A 23,578-nucleotide genomic window follows, 5' to 3' on the forward strand; every position below is an offset into this window, starting at 1 on the left:
AAGTGAACCAAAACAGTATTGGTTGGCGGAAACAATAAGCTGAAAGACACTGTGAAGCTTAGACATTTGTCTTTTCAATGTGTTCTAGTGTATGATACAGTAGGCATTACAGTGCATGACAAGGATTTTAACCCACAAATTAGAAGCATAATTACCATGACTAATAAATACCATCTTCATTCTAGCTGTCTAATCTACAATAAAGAAACTATTGCATAACTTACTTGTTTTATATTAAATCTCTTCTTCTTTAAATGTACAGCCCCGCCCAAACTTCCTGTCACATGTATGTGCCCTGCCACTGTTTGTTACACCGTGAGGGGCTGTTTGTAGTCAAAACTCAAAGTGGGGAAACTGGAAATTTCAGATAATCATTTTTCCGGGTACATGTTTCGGTCAGAAAGAAACTCATCACTCAAATGGCAAACTTTACGACGCCATATGCAGGCATTGTCTATCTTCCGTTTTCTGTTACAACAAAATAAATTATTAAGGGCTTTAGTAAAGATTGGGTCCTTCAGACTTAACATTAGGGACGGCAAGTAGAGTAGAAACAATAAAAGCTCTGCTTTATTAGTGAGACTCCTCCTTTGATACAATTATTCAATAACGATAAAACAAGACAGACATATGAACACAAGACAAGACAGCTAATATTTAAGGTATATATTTACAGTTTGCTGTAAATCTCTAGAGCTAACAAAGACCATGCTCTCTGTACATCAAATCATTAAAATTGTTTACACACCGGCAGACACTAATTACATGCTCAAAATAAGTTAATACTCAATTGTGGAATAAAATCACAATTTAATTTCTTATTTGAGCGAATATGGAAAACATGGATTATATCCACTTGGATTATAAATAGTATGTCCTGGGCAGGTTGTTGAGCTAGACAGCTGTACTTTGAAATGTGTTCACACAGTAACATAACCCCTCACCTCAGGCTAGTGTTATCCATCACAAAGCGCTTTTTCTCAGCTGCTGGGCTGGAGGATGAATGACTAACCACAACGGTTTGGGTATTGTATTACACACATCTAAAAATCACGTCTTTCTTCGATGTTTCTTGAGAAATTAATAAATACACTAGAGCAAACAAAGCGTTTCCTCTCTAAGTGATCAGGTGTGATCAGCCCATAATGGACTGCTGTTCACATATCTGTGTTGAACTGACTTGTGTGTTGCTCTTTTAAAAAAAAGATTGTTAAACAGCCTGTTCTAGTATATTTTATAAAAATATTGTACAAATACCTTTAAAAATTGCTTGTAAACCTTTTAATGTTATGAACTGAAGAGGTGCATGATCCTGGAGGGGAAAGGCTTTGTTTTACTCAAACGCATATTTGATTCTTTGAGGTTTGACTTAATGAACAAAATAGACTCTGTTAAGTGTGCAATAAGATATATTCATAGCTTCATTTTAATATTAGAATTACATTTACTTTTACATTTTGGACAAATCCACACTATATTTCAGGGTAAAATTCACCAAATGTCAGGCTCGCTTTGTTTTGGGACAGGGTTGGATGAAGAGTCATAAAACATATCGGTGAGGAATGATCAAAGAATGAAAATGATTCAAATGTTTCTTTTTGACAGTCCAACAAATGAAGCAAATGCTTTATATTCACTGCATAATCGTTTATAAGCAATGGGTAGAAACACAGAAACATACAACAAATATTTTGGCAACAAAAGACAAAATAAAGAAATGTTTCCCTCCTTCAGCAGAATATTTAGCATGATTCACCTTCAGCTGTGCCTGCGTATCACAAGTACAGTCTACAACAGCAGCGAGTGACTCGAGCCTCAGATCCTCGAGGTCCATGTTTTTATCATGCTTGAGCATATTTGGCACTCAATTTGTAAATAGATATAATAGTCACAAAGACAGGCCAATGCGAACTGTATGCAAATGCACAAACATGTACAGCTCCAACCCTTACATGTGCATCACCCTCTGGTGGTGATCACATCTTCATACCAGACAAAAACAAACCAGATTTTAAAAAAACATTTAATAATAAAGAGATATTACAGGTTCCGATACTTTCCGTATTTTAACAGAGATGTCTCAAAGCATGGACAGGAAGTTGAGGTTTAATAATGTCACTTATGATGTTCTGTATTAAGAGATGATGATGGAGATGATCATTATGAAGCTGATGATGTGTAGCACTATGGTGCAAACCGAGTTGCTGGCCTTTTTTTTTCTGTTCTTACCATATTTTTGTCATCTGATGCAAAAACTTTTTGAGTTGTTACAAATCAAGAGAAAAAAATAAAACCATCAGCACTGAGAAGGCAGCTGATGGGGAATCATGGTGTGCAACACAGCGATGGGACGTTATAATGACAAACACACTGTAATGTACTGATAATTGATATTATTTGCTACAGGACAAACTGATTAACAGCTTTCCAGACACACTGAGTTTGGCTTTTTTCACTGTATCCCTTTAACCACTGTACCAAAGACCATTACTCATGTAATATCAAAACAAGACGATGATTTTTTTGCTGAAAACCCTAAAGGAATAGATGATCCTTTTTTGCCTTCTTGCAAAGATGATTGATAACACTGACATTGGAATAAATCAATAAAAAATGTATGACTGGAAGCGGTCCTCCTAAAATCCCAACTTCATTTTTTTCCACAATTTATGTAGGTCTTGATAAATATTTGATCAGTCCAACTATTGATATAATAATTTGTTGTAAGCCTTATTGTTGATTTAATCACTTGCTTATGGAGGAAAAACGTTTAACCAAGACTGTCTTTTCTTTCTGTTAGCAGCACTTATGGTCCAAATGTAGCGTGCCACATTTTCATGTGAATATTTACTTGGGGTGACAGAGAGTATTAAACCTGACATAACAGGATTTGCGAGAAAAAAAAAACTTTGTGAGACTGGAAGATCGGTGACCTTTCCTAACCTTACCATATCACAAGTTGGGCAATTCAAGGGTTCCTGACTGTTTGCCCCTGATTCCTGTCTTTAAGTTATCCCTCTGTGACCTGTAGCCTTATATTTAGCACACAGACATGGGTGGCATAGATTTAATCTAATGCAGCAGGAAAGCAAATCAGCATGTTTTCTAAAATGTAAAAAAACATTTAAACCAACAACATTTTGAAAATACAATATGGTGTAAAACAATCAGGAGTTGGCACTTCTTTCAAATACAATTTAAAGTATGACATACAGCTTGAAGCATAAAACTACTTTGACTGAAGACTTTTGAAGTCTCAAAACTGTCTTCAACAGGCGGTGTTTTGTTCTTTTAAACAGGCCGCATTCATAACCAGCGATGGAAATGTTTCTCGAGTTTGAATATGAAAGGCACAGTGAGAAATGTCTTTATAGTGGCATTCATGTTTGTACAGTAAACACAGAGCAAGCCCTTGTGTTCAGCATCCCATTCCATAAATTCAGTTTGAGGAACTCAATGACAGGAGTTGCTATCTCTACATGTTGCTCCTTGCCCTGCAAATACCGATGAGCGCTGCTTAATCAATTTCTAGAGAGAGCTGTGTGAATAACGCCTTGAGCATAAAAAACTAAAGGTGTGAGATCAACCCAGAAGCAAATCACAATGATTTATGGGATGGGAATGCACTTGATTTAAACTCAAGTGCAATTAATTCACATTTCTTTGAAAAACAATTATTTAACTATATACTTTGATTATTATCAGTAAACATAGGAATATGTGATAATAATGCTGTGGTCACTGTTAACATGTTTGGGACATGGTGAGGTTACTGCGTTATAACAAAGATAGTTAACACATTTCAACATGGAATTTTTATAAAAGACCATAAAACTACATGTAACAATATTCTGAGAAACTAGATGAAACACTTTCTGATTCTTGTATGAAAAATTGCCACTGATTTGAAAGGTTTAATACAATAAAATGTAATCGGATGGCACTGTTAGTGTGAATTTAAGCAAACACAGTGTCAGACAATTAAAAAAAAACAAGCATCTCTTTTTTTTTTACTTTCAAAGATGAAATGGTACAATGACGATTGAAAAGTAAACATCGTACCTGAAACAAAATAAGACTGCTGACTCACAGAAGAACAGGCGATTAAATACATAAAGCCCACAGTTTTATAGACTACTATTTAAATTTCACACTTTACACATTGGTCTGATTTGAAATAGACAAAAAAATAATTCACTTATTATTGCAAAAATGTAAACATCCTTCGAATGTATAATGACAATATCTCTGCAAATACAGTCACAAATCTCTGCTAAAAAAGGGCCTTTTCTTATTATAAGAGGCCTATTTCCTTAAATGTCATGATGATCAAACAATAATACAAATGATCATCCTTTGATTTGGGGTTATTTAAAGCTTCTGTTGGGAATTGTCACATTATTGTTGCCGTCGAACAAGAAGGGTTAAAAGAAGTCAACACTCAATTGAAAAGTAAAACTGCAAAAAATATGCATTTTGTTGTTGCTTGTCAATTATATTCAACATGATTTTTGATTGTTGGTCAGACAAAACAAGCAATTTAAAGACATCGCCTTGGGTTTAGGACTAAACATTAACCAATTAATCCACCCAAAAATTGCCAGGCTATTGATTAGCACATAATCACATTTTGAATGTATTGGATAGTTTTGAAACGTAAAGGACAATCCCCTGCTGGCTGCAGCTTCCTATTTATGAGATTTTCTTGTTTCATAAATTGGAAATGTAATATCTTTAAATTAGGAAACTGCCGTGCATTTTGTGAAATGTTATTTGGCTGAAGTCAAAAAATCATCAACTGAGAGAATTTTTTTCCCCTATCTGATTTTTCTAAATAAATCATCGATCAGAAGCAAGAAATCCTCTTTGATTTGCACCTCACGTCACACAGAAACCGTAAAACCTTCCTTATCAGAAGTTGAGAATTTGTATTTGCGTCACCCCTTGAACAACCTCTGCGAACTACAGCGTAATACCACAATCCGTGAATCTAGAACATTTGGCCTTCCTCCGTCAGCTGAAAGTATCCCCTTGATATGAGCGGCAACAAAAAGATGACAGCATCAGTGCGCCTGAGCTCCTCCACTGCCAGACAGCCAGTTTGTCGAGAAAACAATGGACAAAATGAAATATTGGCCGAAAGAAACATTCTCTGACATGGTACATTAGATTTTTCTTCAGCTCAGAAATAATCTCAGAAGACAACAATGCTACCCCTATTAGCAATTAAACAACATGGTAAAAGATCTGACATCGCATAGGTTCAAACACACAAGCTTTCATTTGATGAGTCGCTGTAGCTTAAACGGGCTACTGTTAGTATGTACATGTAGCAGCATAAAACCACCCTGGCTGTGATTATCAGACTACGAGATTTCCATTCTTAAATCTCGCTCCCAAATGGCTGTCGATGTGGATGAGGTGGAATGTGCAGGTTTTGTAGTTTGATTTATCCTTTAAAGTTGGATTTTTTTTAAGTGTGTCTCCCGCCCTCTATAACCTCATCATGCCTCTCTCTCTTATTTTTTTTTCTATAAATCCTAATGGCACAATTGATTTTATTTATCATACAGTTTGAAAATAAGTTTTGGCACTTAAAATATAAATACAGTCTTCCTCTTTTATATATAATTAAGCACAGTTATTACAGTAATACACCAGAGTCCAGTGATAATTTGAGGTGAAACTTTGGTCTCTGTTTTACCAACTGGATTACAAAACGCTGGTCGTCACATGGATAACAAAATTATTACAATTGGAAATAAAAGAATGAATAAATAAATAAATAAATAAATATCTGACTATGGTTGATAAATAGCCTCACAAAAATCTTCACTGTAGACTTGATAACTCTTCAAAAAACACACACCTGATAACTGACAAATTATAGATGCAGCACTTTTTATGTGAGGTTACAGCTTAATGCCACTATTTGAGGTTGTGGATGTCTCCATCAAAACACATAAATAAATCCCATTTACGATGCTGACTAAGAATGTCCATGAAATATTAGGCCCCCTGCTTTTGGTAAAAAGGACACGGTCGATTTAGTGGCCAAGGGTCAAAAGTGCAACGTGACAAGCGTAAACCATGTGGACCCCCTGTAGGTCAGGGATGATGTGCATGTGGGGTGATCTATGATATGCTACCTTTTTATTTGCTGCATGTGGATAGGAGGGAGCCAAAGCTCGTTTAATCCATGTGTGCTACTTTTACCATAGCTTAGAATAACTCTGCAAATATCACCATCTCTTCTGTCCATTTAATTCAGTTTTTTTGGACTGGATTCCTCCATTCCTTAAAATATGATAAAATACAATTCCATAGGATTGTGTGCAAAATGCTCTATAGGCATATAGTATCAAATAATGGTCTCTTCTACTAGCCACAAAGTAAGACTTGGATGCTTGTGATGAGGTATGAATATTGGCAAGTACCTTGGAGGAACCATTACCCTTCCTTCATGCCAACAACTTCCTCTTCTGTGAAAAGAGTCAAATGAGTGACTCTCTTTATATTTAAGTAAAAACCACATGGATGTAGAATACTTAAATGATATAAACAATAATGTGTGTGTGAGTGGAGATGGGTTAATGAATTTCAATTGGCTAAAACAATATGGCAAGGACTGCTTCCACTGAAAACAGAGATCTCTGCTTTAGGTCATAGCCAAGCAAGAAATCATATTTATGATTTTATGCTTATGTTTAAATATCCAGCAAACCGTATTGGCTGTAAAAACTGCCAATTTCTCAAAAGAGCTTCACACCACATATCTAATAAATAACACAGAATAAAATGGCAAATTCTCCTCAGAGATTTCTCATTTCCTTTTATATTCCCAGAAGTTTCTAATTAGGTACCTGTACTGTATTAGTCAGCCCAACAGTTGAATGGATGGATGACAGTGAAGGGTCCAGTGTGCTAAGATGAGGATAAGCCTTCATCTGTCTTCGTCGCTCCTCTTCAGTTTGAACACCGTTTACAGAGGCAGGTCTGTGCTGTTGTGGCGAGTCTTTCTGGAAGTCCCATCATCCCTGGGCAGAGCTTTCTGCAGGTTGGACATAGCAGCGGTCTTCTGTTGGTCAATGACTGCGTAGCAGTCACTGCGCCGGGGTGCCTGTGGGCCACATTTTTTAGGTGGTAGGCGCTGGTGCTGTGGCTGGGTCTGAGCACCCCCACTGCTAAGGGCTTGGCAGGGAGGTTCCCCCTGTAGGTCCACCTGGATGTAATTCAACTGCCGTGATGGAGTCATGTGGCTGTGCTCACAGCTTCCAACCCCTGACCTTGACCGTCTGCGAAAATCAAAGCTAAATATTCGCCCCCCTCTGTCTGGTTGACACGACCGTGGATGTGGAGGGCAAGCATGTCGGAGCCGGGGCGGCTGGACCTGCTCCGTGTTGACGTAGTTCTGCAGGGCGTCTCTATGGATGCCACGACCATCCTGGTGGTACCCATTGGGTGTCCCTGGGCCCTCTGAGAACTCATACTCATCAAAGTCTTCCTCCTCTTCCTCGTATTCCTCCTCATCCTGCTCATCATCTTCTTCTTCCTGATCATCATCCCGCTGCAGAGCTCTGTACTCCCACACAGGCGGCAGAGAGGGAAGGTTCTCGTAGTTGAGCAGAGCTGTCCGACGATGACCCCCACCCATGCCCCTATCACACGGGTATCCCTGGGGGGGTAGTGATGATGGGCCGAGGGCATGTGGATGCAGGAGGGAGTGGGTGTGACTGTCCCCGGTGCTGCTGCTGCTGCTAGAACCCACAGACTGTGACACGCTGCTGGGACTGAGCCGCTGCTTCCGGCCGCTCCTCAGCTCGTTGATGTTCTCATAGGTGAGCTCGCCACTCTGGCAGCTGTCTGTGTGCTCGAGGCCCGGGTGCCGGTGTGTGTGATGATGGAAATGGGGATAGGAGTGAGAGTTACACATGTGCATGGCGGGCTCGTCTCCCTCCGTCTCTGAGCCTGTGGCACCCTCTGCTGGCTGAAGGCTGTGAGGATTGTGGCCATGCCTGTCCCTATCTCTGTCCCTCTCTCTCTCTAGCAAATGACGCTGAGCCGGAGTGGGGCCCAGCATGAATTTGACCTCCTGCGAAGATGGCTGCAAGAACACCTGAGGATCATTATGCTCCTCCAGGGGACAGCACCGCAGGTTGGACTGCGGATTTCCTTGGACCCCGACAGGCATGGCTCCTCTGGTTGTTTCAGGGAAAGGGCTTGGCCGCACCTCAGGCAGAGAGTGCACACAGTGACGCATAGAGAGATCCCCCTCCATACTAACAGTATTTACATAGGTGTGGGTCTAATGAGGGAAATAAAAACAGAAGTAAGACAAGTTGTGAACTACCACAAATGCAGTGAACTTTAGGTCAAAAGAAGAGGCCTTACCTGGTCTTCCAAACCCATGAGACCATGTCCGTGGTCATCAGCAAGAGAGGGTTGGGAGGAATCCCCTCTGATTGGATAACCTGGGTATCCATTAGGAAAAGCATGAACAGGGAAAGCTGGAGCTGAAAAAACATTTATATAAGTAAGTAAAGCTTAATTTTTAAAATTCCAATTCCAACAAGCTTCACACTCATGAACACAATTAAATGAAAGAATTAAATAAAAATACAACATAAAACACTGAAAAATGAGACAAACCAAACAAGAACAAGTAAAAACATACAACAGGAATGAGATCTGAAAAACGGTCTGCCTATAAAGGCAGGTTATAAAAGACACAGAGGGTCTAAAGCAACAAAGAAGCAGGGGGTGGATAAAAGGCCAGTATCTGAGGATCAAGAGGCAGAAAAAGTAATAAGGAGATCAGAAATTTGTGTTGGAGCAAGATTATATACGTCATATGTAAGGATCAGGATCTCATAGTTAATTTGGAATTTCCAGGAAACCAGTGGAAGGATGCAAGAACAGACGGCTTGTTGTTGTTAAAAACCTGGCAGCTTCATTTTGAACGAACTGTATGTGATTTGGAGCAGCTTGACTGACGCACGGTTATAGGGAATGACAATAACTGAATTCTTTCAGTTAAGATTTTCATCAGCTGCTATATGTTTTGCAAGCCACCAGATGTCACTCTGTTTGCTGCATTTGAAGCCCTTAAGCTTCTAATCTCTTTCTGTACAAACAGAAAGAAAGATCAGTCTTTTTCCAAATCACTTGTGGACAAGAGGAGCTGGGGATCAAACCACCATCCCTAATAATACTCTCTACCTCCTGTGCCAGAGCTGCTGGATAAGATTCTACTTTTAAAAAACATGAAAATGTTTTACCCACATTAAAAGACTTTCCAAGCCCAATTTTCTCAAATTCAATGACCTAACATGGCATAGCAACATCAATTTTGACACCAGTGAATTACAGTTACAACTTCAGGATATCTTTGCACCTGTGACTAAGTATTGATGAAAAACGTTTCAAATTCGGCTAAATTGCTGTATTACATGCATGTTCTACAATTAATCTCAAGTTTATACGTAGCTTTACTTGTTACTCAGGCATATATGTGTGTGTGTGTGTGTGTGTGTGTGTGTGTGTGTGTGTGTGTGTGTGTGTGTGTGTGTGTGTGTGTGTGTGTGAGTGTGTGTGTGTGTGTGTGTGTGTGGGTGTGTGTGTGTGTGTGTGTGTGTGTTTGTGTGTCTCTGTGGTGTGACTCACTGTTGGGAGTCTGTGGTGTGCGAGACATTTCCATTTCTGGTGTGTGACCGCTGCGACTCATCATCATCGACTCTTCCACCACGTTGATGCTGTTACATTGCATCAGCTCCTGAAGCAGATTGAAGATCTCTTCTGCCCGGGAACACTTGAATGCGAATATTCCTAAAAGAAAACAGGAAAAATACAGCATTGTGAATCTACACTTAACCACCAGTAACAATAAAAACACACAGGAAGCTATGGCTAAAGGATAGATGTTATTATAGTTCAAATAATTTGTAAATGCTGATAACGCACCATTTTTGCTTTGTGTTTACTGAGTTATATTAGGGCTATACCCAAGAAAAATATATTCCTGTAGTTACATATTTAACATCTTGAAAAATATTATGTTATTTTCCGCAGCTAGGGGTCTCAATGAAAACAATAACAAAAGGATTTCTGTGGTGTGGTAAAGTAGCGTGGTATCATGGAGTCTTTGCAGGGAACTCCTCCTTGTTAGGATTCAATTGTACATGTTCAAAATCAGAATTTCTCCAATGCTGTTTAGCTGTCATGAACATTTGCTCAGCTTGTTTCTTCAAAATCCTTTTCCTCTGTTTATATATATCTGAAGATGAACACATACTGGCAGACAACCATAACACTGCCGTACGTGCAAATGATACACACTGTTACCTTGATTAAAAAGACTGAATTCTATAGATATCAACAGAGAAGCAGAGAAACAGTTGCTCACCCTGCCCAGTCTGACAGCGACGACCGCTCTCAAAAGAAAACAGGTTAGAGTCGTAGCCGTAGCGGCGCAGGCAGAGATACGGCCACCGGATGGCGTCTCTTTTACGTGTGTGGAGAATGAGTTCTGTCTGGGTGAGCTCCATGATCCCAGATCCCAGCTCGTTGCCCTCATCGTCCACATTGGTGACCTAGGACAGGGAAAGGGAATATAACATAGAACAGAAGAGATTGTAAGTGCAGATTATTTCATCAAACTGTAAATTATAATGGGTAAATTGATCTGGATTGATAAAGTGATTAACGAGGCAATATCATTGAAGTGAAAACATCAATACATCGCATTATCTTTAAGATGCACCTTTATTTTGAAGTTTCCATGGCATGTGTGTGTCACCATTTCTGTTAAAGTGCATTTCCTACCTAAACATTCAAACAGTGTGAGCATCCAAGCACCAGCCAGATAATGAACAGCAGCCTTAAAAAAGACAAGGAGGGTATTTCCTCCCCTCTTGGAGATAAATCAGTGGTGTGGAAATATTTTTGATTTCAGGGAAAGGGTGGCTCAAACGGCAAAGCACATACCATATGCCAAAAAGGCCACTGTGGGATAAAATACTCAGGAACCATGACCACCCTGACCAGTAAGCTAAAAAAGAAACATGTCATTGACCGCTATGCTTTATATATACAATTGTACTTAAAGATCAGAAACTGTGGCACTTTATATTAAACACAAGAGGTGTCATTTGTATTCTCTTTGTTAAAAGAATAGATTTTTTTTCTTCTTCTTCTATGCCTACGAGAACACAGTCATTAAACGTTCAAACCAACTAGTAGTTTGACCAGAGGCCCTTGATTGATTCAAAAGTGCATAATATGTGAAAATATTTTATTGTAGTCCAAAAATTGGATGACTATTTAATTGATTAGTTTATGACAGCATTCTGGCACATGAAAACAAATGCTAAATGGTGGTACATAGGTTAGTACCAGATCAATAATGACAATGCATGATCATCATTAGATCCGAAGAAACGTGTTAAACTTAAATTTAAAGGTTGATTGTTTACCTTAAATTTGGTTAGATGGTTGTCTCGGATGGGGTCTCTGTACAGACAGCTCCAACAGCTCCCCATAGCTTCAGCAGGCCAGCTGAAACCTGACACATACACAAACCTCATCATCCACTGCCATCAACATTATCAGCAATTTGATGCCAGTTGTCCATCTCAGAAAATACAGCACTGAATATCCAACTTCAGGGAAAACAAGCATAGACAAACTTCTTACTTAGTCCAGGCCATCAGTTTAAAGGGATTCACAGATCAATCCCAGGATCTTCGACTGGGCAACGTCGTCACAAGCCAGTTAGATTGTTGGACTGACATCTTCAAGAGAAGCTTCATGTTCTCCCCCCTAAAACCATCAAAAATAAATCTGCATTAGACAAATGTACAGATATAAAACACGGAATCCTGAACCTGTTGCATGTCATCATTTGTCTTTCTCCCCTATTTTCCTTAACTGTCTACTATCTGATGTCAAAATGAAATTAAAAAAAACCATGATTACCAACATTTAACAGAACTATTTTAAGTGAAGGTTGAGTATTAAACTGTGATTATTTTGTCTCATTTCTTCTATATTTAATCACAAATATTCAGAAAAACAGGACAAATTAACACTAGAAAAATATCGTTTTTTATTAAGTAGCCTACAGTAAAAAAATATATATAAATTGTAATGTATGGGAATAACTACATGCATGTGCATTTTTTAAATGGGGAATGAAACAAAAAAAATCAACACAAATATTTAAAAAACAATCTTAAACATCTGTGTTTTGATCTCTAAAAAACAAACACACAACAACTTCTCATTTCCTTTTGCCAAACCAATGACCATACTGTGATTTAAAAAGCTCCGTGCCACTCGGCTCACAGAGCCATTCAAACAGATTTCAGATCAACACCGCCGCATTATGTGTGCTCTAACCTGGGCCTCCACATCTGACTGGAGATGCCAGGCTGGACTCCACACCACCAATTCACAGCTACCTTCAATCAACAGAGGAAACATAAATAAAAACGAGCTAGCCTACATTACACACGCGTATTACACAGCCCAGTGATTAAAAGGGCTTTCCCTCTATCTGGGCTATTTACAGCACGAAAATCACAGCCTTTTGCTCAATTAGCCAAGCCGACGAAGAGCCCCCCAAAACAAGCCGACAGCAAGGCTCCATCTGCGGCGTCAGTGTGAGGGGAGCTCGGCTCAGCCACCGTGGAAGCAACACACTGACACTAAATGCACAACAACACGGTTCAATGACCATTTGTTCTCATTGGTGTGAGGATACAATAGCGTGAGCAAATAGCAGTCAGGACGACAGCGATGGTTTGCTACTCACATGTCTGGCACGGATTTTTTTATATTAGCCTAATGCGAAATAAGCATTGAGACTGCGATTAGAAATCGGCGGTGGCTGCTGCTGCTGGTAGCGGGATGTGGCACTTGCACGGCAGAGACGCGGATAAAAGATGCAGTGAGAGCAGTAAAAAAATGTTGTTATTTTTTCCTCCTATTACGCCCCCCTACTGCAGCACGGGCCTCTGCCTGTATGACATTTCCCAAGCAGCTGGGGTGAGAGTTCACCGCCAGACAACGAGGCTGAGAGCCGACAAGAAGGTAGGAAACGCTGGAGGACCAGAGAGGAAAGGTGTGCCTGGCTCACTGGAGGGGGGGCAAACCAGCAACAGAGAAGTTTGAGGAAATAGCACCTCTGCCCGGGATTTTACTGTAAATATAATCCCCTCATGAGTGTGTGCATTATATTTTTGATTCAGACCTTTTTCTCATAAAAAAAGTCCTTCCCACTTAAAATTAGGTTTTGTAAATCTTTAATTCTGACCTTCTCTATAAGTATTTTTTTCTTTTGATGAAAAAGGCTGGTTTCCCATGAAAAAGGAAAGGGTTGTTTTTTGGTTTTTTTACCCAAAGCAACATCTGTCCCATCTCAACACCATTAAAGTCTAACAATTCTGCCCACTTCTGGTTTAAAGTCATGAGAAAACTATGTGACATTTTATATTTGTTCCTCCCTGTATGAGTCATTATTGCACTGCTCAGAGACATCTCTGCCCTACAACTTTCCAGACACCTCAAAGTTTTCTCATTCATTTAATTTATCAAGAGAAAATGTACAGTTTTTTCTTCTTTTACGCAGTGGGTTTCAAGTGGGTAGGTGTATTGATGCCTAACTTAAACAAATTAAGAGAAAAAAAGGAAATAAATTACCACAATCAAGAAACATAACTGTAAAACTGAAAAATACAACAACATTTTTTTTTTAAACACACCTGAATTAAATGAAGGAGCTGTGGAGCTTTTAATATTGTTTGTGCAGAAATGTGCACTTACATAGTTTTACTTAAAATTTAGACAAACAACACACTCAAAGAACAGCATTTCTTCAGTTAAACCACTGATGCATTTGTCATACGTTTTTGAATACTCTTCAATGTGTTTAATCCAGCAACCGTACTGTCAAGAATAATGTAAGTGTTTCATATCTTAATAATCTGATATTTGTATGACACCTCTTTGGGAACAGATGAATCAGTGAATGAACAAGGTGAAAGCAAATGGGCATTGAAACATGTCAGTTTAACATCCCTTACCCTAATTTATATCATGTTGGGTTACTGCCATTAATTTCATGCTTATGCAAGTGCTTTTCATATAAAAAAAATACAGTTTAGATATACATTTTTAAAATAATTTTCTTTGGACATAAAATTATGAATTATTGAATGAAACTAAATGAGCAAAGCTTATTCTGAGTTTAATATTTACATTTTATAAGCTCATCCGGTGTTTTTTGTCTTCTGAAAAGTAATGATGAATAAAGAAAAGGCACACAGAACATGTTCCTCCATATTTCCTTAAAAAACAACAACTTTAAAGTTGAGCATAGTACACAGTAAGTAAATGTTAGTTACTAGGTCATAGGATGTCGAAGAGATTAATATTGCATTGTAAAGGGAAAACCAGTTGGCAGACAAAAGCAGTTAACCCTCCTGGTGTTTAAAAGAGGTATAACTTCAAATAAAAACAAGTATATGATCTGTTATATTTTACTAACTTACTTATCTGTCCTACCAATCAGGTCCCGACCTCCTCCTTATCATCTCTCAGCAGATCCTCTCATTGTTGACTTCACAGGAATGTGATTTAGCTCTTTTGATTCTTCAAGTGGCCTTCCAGAGTGAGCTGCCGGTTGCAGGGTGGGGTTAAGGCACGGGTTAGATGAGGTGAACAGAGGTGGAGAGGAGGTCAGTGTAATGGTGTCAGTGCCCTCTCTTCATAGTGAGATTAGAGGTTGACTGCTCCCTCAGTTTCTCCCTGATATACCTGTACTAATCTTGAGTATTATATTTCATGCTTCTTATAAGTAAAAACTGAATATTTCCCTTTTTAAACCACTGCATTTATTGGAAAAAGTAATCACATGGTATGCTGCTAGGCTACCCTGTAGCATACAAAGGTGCTCAAATTGACCCCACATTGAAGTACTACAACAATAAAATCCCCTTATATGTATTTGTTCGTGATCAATATCAAATACAAAATTACTATACATAATACATAACATACAACATATTAAAAATATGATATACACCTAGTTTTCATATAGAATAGCTTACTTGTGTAGCAGTTGTGTAAAATAAGTGGGGGGCACATAGGCTATTATGTAGCCTACACAACTTGAGAAACATGCTTACGTCACTTGTAATTAGAATTATACAAATATGTCGTGTCTATTTCTTTACCATAACCTGTCCACTGTCCTTGTTCTAACTGTTATGTTATTTTTTGTTTATAGCCTAGGCCTACATTAAGAAATTCAAATTGAGTGAAATTCATGATCTGTACCTTTTTCACTATAGTTTTATGCAAAAATGATCAGTCTAGTGACCTCACGTTTGTACGTTTGTTTACCATTTTAACATGTTTTTTAATTTGACTAGCAAGAGGTACATTTTATTTTATTGAGATAAACTTAGTCCACAGAGGAACAAAAAGCAACCCATGAAAAGAACAACCCGGAACCATCTCAACGCTTTCATAATGTTCGCTGTCTATCCCGTTGCTCAAGTATCAAGTCGGGTGTGTTTTGCTCGTTTTTTTTGTAATTGTGTAACCGGGCGTTGAGGAAGTAAGGTAAGCTAGTGTGTTTTGTGACCTTGGCACTTGTAATGGACCACGGCAGCTTTATACTACATAACTATTTAGCTACCGAAATACTTCAACCACCAACCGTCAGTTGTCCCTCTTGTCCTCTCGACCAATACCAGGCTGTGACGTCACGGTGTTTGTCTTTGCACTGGGAGTGCCTGCAGCATTGACCGTACTGATAAGATACCATACAGCCCTGCCTGCTGCACAAACTAATATCAAAATACAGCAGCATGCATGAGGTGTTCACTGTCGGTGTGTAGTATAAGTCAACGTTAGTCCGATAAAAGAACACATTAGCTTTGCTGTGCTGAGGGGAGGCAACTGAGTGAGAGGTGAGTAGCTTTTTACATCATACCTACAAACAAGACGACGGTAATGACAATAAACTCATAGTCAACTGCATCTTTGACCTAACGTTAGCTGGAGCTTATCAGTCCTGTGAAGTATGACAAAGCTGAAACTTCACAGATTTGCTTTAAACATACATTAGCATGTCTTTTTTTGCATGTTGACCTCCAGTCATGTGACTGTAAAGTGTTGCTAAACAACCATGATAACTGATAATTAAGTCTAAGTTAATGGTTGCAATTTAACACCTTTATTAGCCAACGTTTATATCTTAAGGCAGCATGAAAATAAACTTCAGGAAACACGAAACATCATTAACATTGTGTAATCATCATCTGAAATTATAATACTGGCAGAATTAGAAGATGATTTGCTTAAAGTTACCTGAAGAAGTTTAGAGCTGCAAAGCTAGAACAGCTGGAAGATAAAGTGTAAGGTGAACTGAAACTGACAAGTGATAACACAAGAGATGCCTTAAAATGCTTACAATTTAGGAGAAAAGTTAAATACACACATACACTTGAAAAGCTTTATTTTATTATGTAAACTGCCAGTCATGTGGCTCTGTCAAGTTTTACTAAACTGCCATATCTGTAATTGCAATAAATTGTAATAAACCTAGATTTATGACTGCGGTTGTTCATGTTGGTATGTTTATATGCCATTGGTTGTTATGCTTTTTAGGACAGGGACCTTTCAAGAAGTCTGCTTGCAGTAAAGAAATGACCTTAATTAACCTAAAATTACCTAATACCTGATGCACCGATTTTGGATGACTGAGGCAGATACTGATATAGGTATTTAACTGTTGAAAGCAGCTGTAGCATGTCTCTCATACCAACAATGGATTATATAACTGCTTGTATGTGAATGGTTTTCCCAAAAAGTATTATCACCTGACACTGCAGCTCTACCAGCTCTTTTTGTGTCCATAATATGTTCCTGCTCTTATCACAGAACATGTGGCTGCCCATGCTTGGGATGACCGCCCTGCCCCACCTGGGAGGGCTTTTAGGCGGTTTCATCACGCGCAAGGAGGTGAAGACCTGGTACCTAACACTGAAGAAGCCCTCATGGCGCCCACCAAATGCTGCATTCCCTGTAGTGTGGACCTGTCTGTACACAGGCATGGGGTAAGTATCATGGTGGTGACAGTCTCTAAGATCTACAGCTGAAGTTTTTCAAGCTCCTTCCATCAAAACCTTCTTTGGTACTCTTTCCACTATTCTTCCGGTGCTAGTCGGGGCGTTTGTGAAGTCGAAAGTAACATGTAAAGTAAACATAAGGCACTCTTCTACTGGCAATGTTGTAGGAGTCAAACACCTTTTCCCCTGTTTAAAAAACCTCCAATAACATCTTATCTAAATAACCATTTTAAATGTTGTTATGCAGGTATAGCTCCTACCTGGTGTGGAAAGAGCTGGGCGGTTTCACTGAGGAAGCAGTGGTTCCTCTGGGACTGTATGGGCTGCAGCTTGCTCTCAACTGGATCTGGACTCCCATATTTTTTGGTGCACATAAGATGAAATTGGTAAGTTTCACACAGAAATGTAATTATTTTTTCTTAAACTGCCAGACAACTGCTCAATAGCCCTCTCTCTGCCTATATAGGCACTCATAGACATTGTGCTTCTCACTGGGACCGTGGGGGCTACAATGGTGTCTTGGTATCCTGTCAGCAGGACGGCCACTCTGCTGATGGCGCCCTACCTGGCCTGGCTGTGCCTCGCCACCGCCCTCAACTACCGCGTATGGAGAGACAACAGAGAGAAGGAAGAGTAGCTGCTGTTTTATTTGAAAAAAGGCTTTTTTTATGTGTGCATTCATAATGAAGAGTTTTGTGTTAAAGTTACTGCTATAACTCAAAATAAAATAAAGATTTACATCAAATCTATCACTCTTGAATACATTCCTTCTCGCACAGCAGGCTACCAATTCAAGATTTTTTTATTCACTTAACACATTTATGTAACACCACATTTAACATTGTAGGATTCAGGAAATGAAATCATTTGCGGAATATGTTTTTAATAATAATTGAAAAATAACTGCACATCCCATAATAGGATAGGTGCTGGATCAGATATAACCGCAAGAACAAGAACTGACAGATCAGTGAACTACGTGGCTCCTGATTGGATGATTTTAATCCAGCTGTGTAATGTTTTGAGCAGCAGGCTTTTGTTTGTGGTGGTTGTGGCAAAATCCATAGGGAATTGGCCTGTGAACTGGAAGGTCACCCGTTCAAGTCCCCGAAAGACGAGGTGCTACCGTGGTGTCCCTGAGCAAGGCACCGTTCCCTACACTGCTCCCCACTGCTCCTAACACTAGGATGGGTCAAATGCAGAGCCCTTTAAATGTCCCTTCTCTGGGACGGATAAAGGGATTCTGATTCCTCAGACACTTTAAAAAACATACATCGTCAGTAGTGTTAAAGTCCATGTTGATTTGCAGGCATGGAATTTGTCCCAGCTCTGAAAAATAATTACCTATCCTTACCTTTAAGTAAGTTCTGTAGGGCATGACAAATTATGAAAATGGCAGCGAACATCCTTAACAAGGCGGGAAAAAACACTATTTGGTCCGTGGGCCACAGCTAGTACAAGATTTAAAAGCTGCTAAAAAAAGAAAATGAACACAGACAAACCTTCTTGGTTAAAGTAGAAATCATGTAACTATTTAAAAGTATTTATAATGTTATTTATGTTTTTGGAGGGATTTTATGTGACAATTACCATCTGCATAGTTAATAGTTTGTAATAACCAAGAAAATGGATAGTAAAAAACACCATAAGAATCCATAAAGATATGAACAATAAGATTTATTTTTATACATGCACGAGACAAGAAAGGAACAGTCAGAAAAGATTAAAAGGAAGTTATTTTTCAGGGGCTTTCTCTGGGACATCTTCAGGGGATTTGGAAAATCTCTCCGATAGTTTCTTCCACAATCCCTTTTTCTCCTCGTCCAACTGTTGCACATTCCCTGTAAGTAAATATAAAGTTAACTTTAATACAAATATCTTTTATAAGTAGTTTTAAACATACATGTGATATTGTGGATTCCTACCTGACAAAAGCAATTTGCATTCTTCCACCGTAACGCCAGTAAAGCTTGTGTCTTTTACACGAGGAAACTGTGAGAAGATACAGACAGGTAGCATTAAATAAGGAAAGGTTGGATACATAAGGGTTTCACACAGAAATACACACTCATAAAGTATCATAAATGTAGTTTTTTTTAAATATGACTATGGTCGTTATCCAAGGTATTGGTAACACAAGTTTAGAGAGACCTCCAGACTAACCATAGAGTATGTTATTATGCTCATCAGAGAATAAATGCTAAAAATGGCAGGTCACGAAGATGACAGAAAGGATTCCTCAGCTGATACACTTCATGTTACAGACAGACGTTTCAGGCAAGAACATTGTTGATTTATACAGCTTTGAATGCAGATCTGTAACTGCATGCTGATGCTGTATAGTTTGGCATTGAACCAGGTAAAGTGTGTTTAAAATGATGGTGTTTTTATATTTGAAATAATCTAAATAATCATAAAGCAAAAAGGTATAATTTTTTGTTAGACTTGCACACAGAAACACTTTGTACTAAATGTTTTTAATTACTCAGTATAAATTCTCAGTGACTTACAGAATAAAATACTTCCCCTATTCTGCAAAATGCACTTTTTTGCTGTCTTTTATACATACATATGTGTCCCCAGTGTGTAAGGAGACTCATAAAGTGTCAGAAAATACAACCCTCTATCTTTTCCTCCTTACCTACATCTCTAAAAACGGGGGTACAAAAGAGCTGATCCAGCTTTGCTGCAGATATGACATCATAACCGAAATGTGCGCTGGCTTTACATTGAACCCCTTGCAACGTCCCACCCAAGTTGTGAATCAATTATTCTTTACTTACTCGTTGTCTGTAGTAGTTTTCGTTAATGCGCGCCAAACTTTCATACATCTGGTCACACTTCTCTGGATCTGAGATCTGGCGGGAAAGATGGATTAATTGGACAAATGATTAAATGCTAGGAAAACAATGTATCATTGATAACAATGAGAATGTGAGTAAAAATACGTTATATTTTTTATTAAGACAATTAATCAATAAATTACTAACCAATTAAGTTTGGGTTTTTTGTAAATTGTAAAACATTGAAGCACTGAATAGAAAATATAAGAAAATCTAGAAAATAACTAGCTGATCAATAATCTAAATATGAGTTAGTTGCAGCTGTAATATCAGTGTTAACCTAAAAGACCAGACATCAGTAGTATTATAACTACCCTTAAAATCAATTCAGTGGATACAAAGTAATACATTTTATATGAAATTAAATAAAGCACTGGAAAGTTAGTACACAACAGAACTATGAGTGCTAGAACTGTACCGGTATTGAAAATAACATTGTTTTTGTGTCTTAAATTAGTGATGGTCTGATCTGACTGCAGACAGTCTGTGGGACTGAGGAAGAACAGTGGAGTCAATGTCTGTCGAATGTCCAACCTAAGACTAACTTCACCACAAATGTATACTTGTACCACAAATGTAACACTTTTTACATTATGACAGCTTTTCTAGCCGGCTTATCGAAGTTATGTGATGACGTACAAAGTTAAACCTGAAAAAGCATTGCCTTGTAAAGCCGCATATATAATGTTAAATAAAATTAGGCTCAATCCCCGATCAGTGCAGACAAGGTCGGCAGCGGTTAGCCCTGTTATCACAGATATCCACTTAGCTAAGCTTGCTGTGTTTTTGTCAGTAAAGCTAACCTGTGTGTTTTCACCCTCACGGAAGGCAGAAGCTACTCTCTGCCGCAGAAACGTTCCCAAATCCCCGGCCTTCTTGAGTTCGTCACGGGGCCATTCCTCACACAGCTTCAGGAACCGACGGTACCTGGTGGCAGACATCTTTGGATTTGTAATGAATATCGCCTTTGTGAAGCTTGAGCTTTATCGCACTCCGTACTTCTTGTGTTACATCTAAAGTCTTCCCCCTGGAATCAGTGCCCCTCGCAGTGACTGATTCTGTCGTTTCGTTACACCACACGCTAACGGCAAGATGAGCGGAGCAGGCGCTAAAAAGGGTCTTACCTCCGGTGTGATGGAGTGGGTCGGTTCAGCGTGTAAGTTTGCAACAGACAGAACCGACTTCAGAAGGTGAGATAATGTTACATTAGTCAAAAAGAGTTTAAATGTGTGGTTGTTAGCCGTGTTGCTAACGTTAGCACACGCTGTTATTTGCCCTTGCCTCGTCCAATCCTCCTCCCGGGTTTCTGGACCAGTCAAAACACATTATTAGTGCTTCTTTCAACCCGTACCCATCAAGGCTGGGCTGAAAAGTACGCTCAGTGGGAAAAGCCCCGAGGAGCCAGTACTACCATAGGCATCTAAAAGCTCCAGGCCTACTGTATGTAAACTGGTAGTTGATGAATTGATTTGACAGGAAAGCTGCACCGCTAGGTGAACTACAACTCATTTGTTTAACATAATACAGATTCAATATACATTGGATAGCTTAAAGAAATATCAGTAACAAAAGATCCAACTTAAAATGTTTTAAGTTTCGTGATAGCCTCATAGTTGAATTTTAAAGCAGTTTAACATCTTGTTCAAAATATTGACAATCATTTCTTGATTTTGCCACAAATACCCTACTGTTCAATAACATTGAAATAAATGAATGTGTTTTTAAAGCTTTAATCTTGTAAGAATAAATTATGTTACTCAGTGCATGTCTAATATTCATCTTTCAGGAATCTTCTGGTCAACCTGGGCCTGTTTGCGGCTGGTGTCTGGGTTGCGAGAAATCTTTCCGATTTCGACCTGATGTCTCCTCAGCCCTTGACATAACTTTCATAGCTTATAACTAGGATAATGGTGAGATCATCTCCTTTCTCACAGACAGTGGATTATGTTAAGTTTCCAAAGTAATGTGTTTTAAGGTGCACTTCTTCCATCATGAAAGTCTCTGCTTAAAGTTATAATATTGCATATGCAAACTGATGTCACCAATAATTTGCTTCAAGAGGTGTGTGTTTGTAATTGAGATTCTCTATTTGTTCCTTTAGGCGCGTTGGACCAACAAAGAAGAAACAAGGGACATAAATAAAAGACTTTTCTATTACTAGTTTTATTTTGAAAACAAATCATCTTATTGAACCAACTCAGCTTCACTTTGAGTAGATTGTTTTTGTTATTGCTATTGTTGACAGCCAGAAGCGAATAACATCAGTTTTTCATCCAAAGGATTGTGAAAAATCTCTTATTTAACTTTCAAATTTGAACCTTATGAAACGTGATTTCAGCAGCTATGTCCACTCAGGAGCTCTTTGTTGCTGCAGCTCGTAAATGTCTGTCTGCTGGTAGGAAGTCTCTCTCTGTCCATCAGAGTCTGGACCTGGCTTCTCAGGTCTTGGCTGTTGATTTGGGATTGAAGCCGGCTTTATTGTATGACAGCAACGGCGCCGGTGCAGATCAGGTGCAGCAGTATTTGAGCTCTTTGCAGTCTTCCCAGCTTGTTTCTAAAGCACTTCTCACACTGGATTTAAATGGAAACACTCTCATTGTTAACCCTCTTACTGTCAGGTCAAAAGTAGAACAGATTATTCATGATAAAAACGTGGCTGTTATTGACGTCTGCCACTCCCTGGAGAAGCCCACCATCGCTGACCCACATAGAGGAGAGCTGAGGAGCCTGACACATGATTTACTGCTCCTCCTAAAGAGGTTAGAACAACTGAAGGAGGCTGAGAAACCTCATTATGTTGAAGAGAAGCCAGAGGAGTGGAACCTGTGCACAGTATTTGGTATGTTATTGGGTTTCCCCATCACTTACTGGTTTGATCAGACAAAGAGCTTTGAAAACTGCCTGTCTCTGACTCCCCTGATGGTGACTGCAGCTTCAGCAACATGGCAGGCCGACTCCTCTGGGCACAGATGTTGTCTTTACTCCTTCAGCGTCCCGGCTGCTCTGCTTCAAGCTGTGCAGTCCAGCTTGGAAAACTGGAAGCTGTCTTTACAAGAAAGATTTCAGCAGCAAAATGTCTTTATGGATCTTACAGTTTGTCAATCTACAGTCACTCTGCCTGCTGTCTGTTTGTGATGCTACCATAACGTTTGTCTTAAAAATAAACAGTTAAAAAATGATGTGAGTCTTTACTTATCACTTAATTAAACTACCAAATAGCAGATTAGTTCTTAACGTCAGTGGTATTCAAACTTGGGTTTACCACAAACATGGATTAGGACAGTACACACCAACAGCCTACAGGAAAATCAAAACATTTAAGGGGACACATTTGCTTAACCTGGGGCATTTACAAGATATTTGGGGGTGTTCCAAGGGCCTCAATTGCTAAATAAAGTGACTGTTTTTAATATGAAAGTATCCATAGTTTTAAAAACATACAGTGTAACTTGTTCCAAATGAGTAAATAGACATATTTCTGGTGTCACAAAGATAAGTGTTTGAGAGAGAAAGCAGGAGACAGTTATAGCAATTTCAAATTTTTGAGAATGTATGAAATAAGATAATAGGCTCGACTATATAACATTGCATTGTTTGTTA

The 23,578-nt window shown here is 38.9% G+C and overlaps 5 protein-coding genes across 7 annotated transcripts; 3 read left to right on the plus strand and 2 right to left on the minus strand.

Moving 5' to 3' along the window:
* Window positions 1-548: 548 nt before the first annotated feature.
* Window positions 549-13,127, minus strand: frs3 (fibroblast growth factor receptor substrate 3). 2 transcript variants are annotated; one of them, XM_063910374.1, is made up of 8 exons: window positions 12,812-13,127; window positions 12,397-12,458; window positions 11,692-11,817; window positions 11,472-11,560; window positions 10,403-10,589; window positions 9,664-9,825; window positions 8,392-8,513; window positions 549-8,305 (listed from the first exon to the last, which is right to left on the minus strand). In XM_063910374.1, exons 4-8 carry the CDS (start codon window positions 11,535-11,537, stop codon window positions 6,983-6,985), a joined length of 1,860 nt encoding a protein of 619 aa, XP_063766444.1. In that variant the 5' UTR covers window positions 11,538-11,560; window positions 11,692-11,817; window positions 12,397-12,458; window positions 12,812-13,127; the 3' UTR covers window positions 549-6,982. The 2 variants fall into 2 exon arrangements, with proteins under 2 accessions (XP_063766444.1, XP_063766445.1); XM_063910375.1 differs by lacking the exon at window positions 12,397-12,458.
* Window positions 13,128-15,512: 2,385 nt separating this feature from the next.
* tspo (translocator protein) lies at window positions 15,513-17,884 on the plus strand. 2 transcript variants are annotated; one of them, XM_063909882.1, is made up of 4 exons: window positions 15,513-15,624; window positions 16,948-17,123; window positions 17,383-17,521; window positions 17,602-17,884. In XM_063909882.1, the coding sequence occupies exons 2-4, from the start codon at window positions 16,951-16,953 to the stop codon at window positions 17,770-17,772; spliced, it is 483 nt and encodes a 160-aa protein (XP_063765952.1). In that variant the 5' UTR covers window positions 15,513-15,624; window positions 16,948-16,950; the 3' UTR covers window positions 17,773-17,884. The 2 variants fall into 2 exon arrangements, with proteins under 2 accessions (XP_063765952.1, XP_063765951.1); XM_063909881.1 differs by lacking the exon at window positions 15,513-15,624 and adding an exon at window positions 15,653-15,974.
* A 907-nt stretch (window positions 17,885-18,791) lies between these two features.
* Window positions 18,792-21,004, minus strand: LOC134882727 (ubiquinol-cytochrome-c reductase complex assembly factor 2). Its single transcript, XM_063910628.1, has 4 exons — window positions 20,782-21,004; window positions 19,919-19,993; window positions 19,061-19,127; window positions 18,792-18,976 (listed from the first exon to the last, which is right to left on the minus strand). The coding sequence occupies exons 1-4, from the start codon at window positions 20,917-20,919 to the stop codon at window positions 18,870-18,872; spliced, it is 387 nt and encodes a 128-aa protein (XP_063766698.1). The 5' UTR covers window positions 20,920-21,004; the 3' UTR covers window positions 18,792-18,869.
* Window positions 20,998-22,141, plus strand: tomm6 (translocase of outer mitochondrial membrane 6 homolog (yeast)). Its single transcript, XM_063910630.1, has 3 exons — window positions 20,998-21,168; window positions 21,765-21,888; window positions 22,080-22,141. Exons 1-2 carry the CDS (start codon window positions 21,071-21,073, stop codon window positions 21,859-21,861), a joined length of 195 nt encoding a protein of 64 aa, XP_063766700.1. The 5' UTR covers window positions 20,998-21,070; the 3' UTR covers window positions 21,862-21,888; window positions 22,080-22,141.
* A 165-nt stretch (window positions 22,142-22,306) lies between these two features.
* Window positions 22,307-23,153, plus strand: c20h1orf74 (chromosome 20 C1orf74 homolog). The gene has a single exon (XM_063910629.1). It carries the CDS (start codon window positions 22,322-22,324, stop codon window positions 23,111-23,113), a length of 792 nt encoding a protein of 263 aa, XP_063766699.1. The 5' UTR covers window positions 22,307-22,321; the 3' UTR covers window positions 23,114-23,153.
* Window positions 23,154-23,578: the final 425 nt, after the last annotated feature.

The sequence above is a fragment of the Eleginops maclovinus genome, chromosome 20 (genome assembly GCF_036324505.1).
Source record: "Eleginops maclovinus isolate JMC-PN-2008 ecotype Puerto Natales chromosome 20, JC_Emac_rtc_rv5, whole genome shotgun sequence".
Classification (NCBI taxonomy): Eukaryota; Metazoa; Chordata; class Actinopteri; order Perciformes; family Eleginopidae; genus Eleginops; species Eleginops maclovinus.